The sequence below is a fragment of the Peromyscus leucopus genome, chromosome 1 (assembly GCF_004664715.2).
Source record: "Peromyscus leucopus breed LL Stock chromosome 1, UCI_PerLeu_2.1, whole genome shotgun sequence".
Taxonomy (NCBI): domain Eukaryota; kingdom Metazoa; phylum Chordata; class Mammalia; order Rodentia; family Cricetidae; genus Peromyscus; species Peromyscus leucopus.
This window is the reverse complement of record NC_051063.1, coordinates 175,591,971-175,597,284: the sequence shown is the minus strand read 5'-3', so window position 1 is coordinate 175,597,284 and position 5,314 is coordinate 175,591,971. Positions and strand designations below refer to the sequence as shown.

At 56.3% G+C, this 5,314-nt stretch overlaps 1 protein-coding gene across 1 annotated transcript; it reads left to right on the top strand.

The window, feature by feature from the left end:
* Positions 1 to 1,006: 1,006 nt before the first annotated feature.
* On the top strand, positions 1,007 to 3,758 carry Ccdc8 (coiled-coil domain containing 8). Its single transcript, XM_028854956.2, has one exon. The coding sequence runs from the start codon at positions 1,019 to 1,021 to the stop codon at positions 3,245 to 3,247; it is 2,229 nt and encodes a 742-aa protein (XP_028710789.2). The 5' UTR covers positions 1,007 to 1,018; the 3' UTR covers positions 3,248 to 3,758.
* Positions 3,759 to 5,314: the final 1,556 nt, after the last annotated feature.

The window sequence follows — 5,314 nt, the reverse complement described above, 5'->3', positions numbered from 1 at the left end:
TATGTGGGTATCAGGGATTGAATTCAGGTCGTCAGGCTTGCATGGCAAATGTTTTTACCCACTGAGTTATCTTGCGGGTCCCTTTTTTATGTGCACGAATGTCTTGCCTGCATGTATGTTTGTGCACCACATGTGTGCAGTGCCCACAGAGATCAGAGGAGGGTGTTGGATGCCCCGGACCTGGAGTTAGTTACAGAGGGTTGTGAGCCCTCATGTGGGTCCTGGGACTCAAACCAGGTCCTCTGTAAGAGCAACCTCTGCTCTTAACTATTAAGCCATCTCTCTGGTCTCATCCCGGTAATTGCAATGGCCTTCAAAAGATCTCGGCTAGTCGTACGCACCTCTTAGCCTTGCCCGTCGAGGATGACAGGTTGGAGACCCACTGCCTTTTGGTGGTGGTGGGGAAGATGATGACGTGGGTTTTGGCAGCTGAGATGGGAAGCCCTGGTCCCAGAGAGGCCCTGGGGGGCGGCCACACCTCTGTGGGGAGGAGAGGGAGCCAGCCCTAAAAGGAGTGGACAGCTCCGCTGCCAGTCTTCCCAGACTGAGAGTGTAAGATGAGAAGGAGAAGGTGGGCCTCACCCAGGAGGGGAAGGCGCCCAGAAACTTCCTGCAGCTCTCAGCTCCGCCGCAGACTGCGAGCAAGGTCAGCCTAGAGCGGGTGGCAGCCTGCCTAGGGGCGGGAGACCCTCCTCGGGGCTGGGCGGAGGCCTTTAAGCGCCTCGCCATATTGAACGGCCACGCTGATCCGCCTTTTGTCTGCAGAGTCCTACTACAAACTTTCAGAGGCACTCGGGGTGTCGGGGCCAAGGGAGAAGCGATCTGAGCCGTGCGTCCCCAGCTTGGAGCCGGGACTCTGGCGTTTCCAGTTTGGAGAGAGCTTTGAGCCTCGGAACTGACGGCTCCTCAGTTCACGTAAGCATTCTGGAAAATCGCTCGCTGTAACTCCGAGGGGGTGGGGGAAACCCAACTTGGACTTGTCGCCTGCGGAGAAAATTTCAGGGAGGTGACACCCTGCATGAGCAGAGTTGCTGGGACTCTCCCCTGCCTCCTCCCCAAGACTAGAAGCTTAGAGGGTTTTTTTGTTTTGTTTTTTTGTTTTTGTTTGGGCTTCTTGCCCCCCACCTCAGAGTCCACTCTGGAGATCTTAAAGACTCTCGAGAAAAGCCACGTGGGGGGCTGGTTCCCCTGGGGTTTCCTGCCCTCCCCCGATTGCCTGATCCTCTGGAGTGTCCCTGATGTCTGCAAAGATGTCGATCTGGACGTGTTAGTGGAGGCCTTAAGGCCCATAGGCACCTTTAAGAAGATCGGGAAGGTGTTCCGCAAAGAGGAGGACTCCACGGTGGGAATGCTGCAGATCGGGGAGGATGTTGACTATCTGCTCATTCCCCGGGAGGTCCGGCTGGCTGGGGGCGTGTGGAGAGTCATCTCCAAGCCGGCCACCAAGGAAGCTGAGTTTCGGGAGCGGCTGATCCAGTTTCTGCAGGAGGAGGGCCGCACCCTGGAAGACGTGGCCCGAATCATCGAAAAGAGCACCCCACACCCACCCCAGCCCCCCAAAAAGGCCAAGGCGCCCCGAGTGAGGCGAGTCCCACAGATGGTCACTCCTCCACCTCGGCTGGTCGTAGGCACCTATGACAGCAGCAACGCCAGCGACAGCGAGTTGAGCGACTTTGAGACCTCCAAAGTCAAAGGCAACAGGGGCTCCCAGAGGACCAGGAAGGTGCGCAAAATGCCAGTCAGTTACCTGGGCAGCAAATTCCTGGGCAGCGACGTGGAGAGCGAGGATGATCAGGAGCTGATAGAGGCCTTCCTCCGCCGTGGGGAGAAGACACCCAGCGCGCCTCCTCCACGTCGCCGAGTCAATCTGCCAGTGCCCATGTTTGAGGACAACCTGGGGCCCCGGCCGTCCAAGGCCGACAGATGGCGGGAGTATGTCAGCCAGGTGTCCTGGGGGAAGCTGAAACAGAGGGTGAAGGGCTGGGCGCCCAGATCAGGCTCCGACGTGGGCGAGGCCCAGCAGGCCTCCATCGCCGCTGAAAGGGCTGGAGAACTGAGACGCAGCCACACCAGCCGGGACGACAGCTCCAGAAACGCAGGAGATGGGAGCGACCAGACACTGGGTACCAGACGCTGGAAGCCCAAGATCAAGTGGGTCTCCTTGAGGAGGTGCAGGAAGGAGCAGGCGCCACCCCCAGCTCAGGGGACAGCTGAGGGGCCCCCAGAGGCCGCCGAGAACCAGGGGGCAGAGGTTCCAGCTGAACGTGGAGCAGAGGCTGCAGCTGACCCGAGAGCGGAGGCTGCAGCTAATCCGAGGGCAGAGGCTGCAGCTAATCCGAGAGCGGAGGCTGCATCTAACCCGAGGGCAGAGGCTGCACCTAACCCGAGGGCAGAGGCTGCAGCTAACCCGAGGGCAGAGGCTGCATCTAACCCGAGGGCAGAGGCTGCACCTAACCCGAGGGTAGAGGCTGCAGCTAACCCGAGGGCGGAGGCTGCAGCTAACCCGAGGGCAGAGGCTGCACCTAACCCGAGGGAGGAGGCTGCAGCTAACCCGAGGGCGGAGGCTGCAGCTAACCCAAGGGCAGAGGCTGCAGCTAATCATGAAGCAGAGGCTGTAGCAAATCCGAGGGCAGAAACTGCAGCTAACCCGAGGGCAGAGGCTGCAGCTAGCCCGAGGGCGGAGGCTGCAGCTAACCCGAGGGCAGAGGCTGCAGCTAGCCCGAGGGCAGAGGCTGTAGCTAGCCCGAGGGCAGAGGCTGCAGCTAACCTGGGGGTAGAGGCTGCAGCTAATCATGAGTTTGAAGTTGCAGCTAATCAGAGGACAGAAGCCCTACCTGGCCGGAGGGCAGAAGCCATAGATAGTCAGAGGGCAGAGGGCCCAGCTAACCAAGGGGCTGGAGCTGCAGAAAATCAGAGGGTGGCGGCCCCGGCAGACCAGAGGGCAGAAATCCTCCATGACCAGAGGGAGGAGGCTGGGCCTCAGGCTATAGCGGAAGCCTCAGCTGGCTCGGGTACCCTAGGAACAGTCTCGGGGTCTAGGGTCCGGAAACAGGTAAAGACAGTGAGGTTCCAGACCCCAGGACGTTTCTCCTGGTTCCGCAAGCGCAGGAGGGCTTTCTGGCACACTCCCCGGTTGCCAACCCTGCCCAAGAGAGTCCCCAGGGCAGGTGAGGCTAGGAGCCTCAGGGTGTTGAGGGCTGAGGCTAGAGCGGAGATGGAACACAGAGAGCAAGAGGAACAGCTGTGAGGGGAGCCCCGGGTCCCTGCACCCGGCCCGCCCTGGGTGAGCTGATAGGGTGCCGCCTCCCTCCCTTGCAGGCTCCGTGTTTGAAAATGGAGGCTGCAGAGGCGGACAGCATCTCCCACACCTTTACCTCCACTTTTCTCCCCCTTCGCTACCTTCTTCTGCCCCCCACCCTTTTTGAGACAGTCTTTCTATGCGGCCCCGCCAGCCTGGTACTCCATCTGTAATCTCAAACTCACAGTACTCCCCTGCCTTAGTATTCCAAGCACTGGGATTGCAGGTGTGTTCCGCTGCATCTGGCTCTAGTGACCCTCTTTTATTGTTTTGGTTTTGTTTAAGAGGGGTCTCTCTGTGTAGTCCTGGCTGTCCTGGAACTCACTATGTAGACCAGGCTGGCCTTGAGCTCACAGAGATCCGCCTGCCTTTGCTAGGACTAAAGGCATGCGCCACCAAGCCTGCCTTCCATGACCCTCTTTATGATCCTTTTTTTTTTTTTTTTTTTTTTTTTTTCGAGACAGGGTTTCTCTGTGTAGCTTTGCGCCTTTCCTGGAACTCGCTTTGTAGACCAGGCTGGCCTCGAACTCACAGAGATCCACCTGCCTCTGCCTCCCGAGTGCTGGGATTAAAGGCGTGCGCCGCCACCGCCCGGCATGATCCTGTTTTTAATCTGATGAGACCATTCGTTTTTAGGGTGGTATAGCTGTAGACACACTTGATTCTTTAATACGTTGATTTTTTCTAAATACTGAATATAGCATCTCAAAGAATGTAAAGAAAGAAGTCCATGGGGCCCGCTTGCCCGGATGGTGTTTTAACTTCTCGCTATGTATCTTAAGTGCTCACAGCCTGGCAAAGGGAAATGGACAGAGGAGGGGGGGTTCTGTCCACCGTCTTCTGTCTACAACTAACTTTGATGGACGGCCCCTTTGCACTTAAAGAGAGGGCTCAAGTTGATATGCAAATAAAAATGTTTACAACAATGGTTCTCAGCCTTCCTCATGCTGCGGTGACCCGTTAGTACAGTTCCTCATGTTGGGGTGACCCCCAACCATAAAATTATTTTCACTGCGTAACTGTAATTTTGTTACTGTTATGAATCGTAACGTAAATATCCGATCTGGGACCCCGTGAAAGGGTTGTCTGTCTCCCAGAGGGGCTGCGATTTACAGTTGAGAAACACTGGTTCTCAACAAGGTGGTTTCTTGTTTCTGAGTTGGCAATGGACAACGTTGGGGTGGTGTGGCTGGCTCCTTGACGATGAAGACCCTGTGCTTAAGTGATCACTTTGCCTGCCATCTTTGGGCTGCTCAGTGCTGGAGGGTTGGAAGGTAGAGGACCTGTGGGCTTCACACACCACACTGATCTTGGTGACGAGGCACAGGAAAGCCACAAGGAGTGGGGTGCCGGAGAGACGGCTCAGTGGATAGCAGCACGGGCTGCCCTTGCAGAGGACCTGGGTTCGATTCTCAGCACCCATGTGGTGGCTCACAACCATGTGTAACTCCCTCTTCTGGTCTTCAGTCACCAGGCATGCACATGATACCTAGACATACATGCAGTCCAAACACCCAGTTCAATTTAATTAATTGAAAATTAATTAAAACCAGGTGGTGGTGGCTCATGCTTTTATGCCCAGTACTCAGGAGACAGAAGTAGGTGAATCTCTGAGTTTGAGGCCAGCCAGAGCAAGTTCCAGGACAGCTGGGGCTACACAGAGAAACCCTGTCTTGAAAAACCAAAGGGGGGGGGAGCCACACGGAAATGAACTCAAAACATGGAGTCTGGGACCCCTGATGTTGTAAATGTGGTTTAACCTGAGATGGCTGTGTGGCCTTTGAATGTGAAGAGGTCTTTCTGTTGTCTATTTTCTGAGACAGGGTCTCCTTCTATAACCTCAAATGTATGATCCTCCTGCTTCTGTCTCCTGAATGCTGGGATTGCAAGGGTGTGTCTGTAGTGCCCATGTCGTGAGACACCCCCCCCACACACACTGAACAAGACCACCACAGAGCCAACATCCAATGCACATACACAGGGGGTATCGATTACCAGCTCAAGCTCGGACCCTCA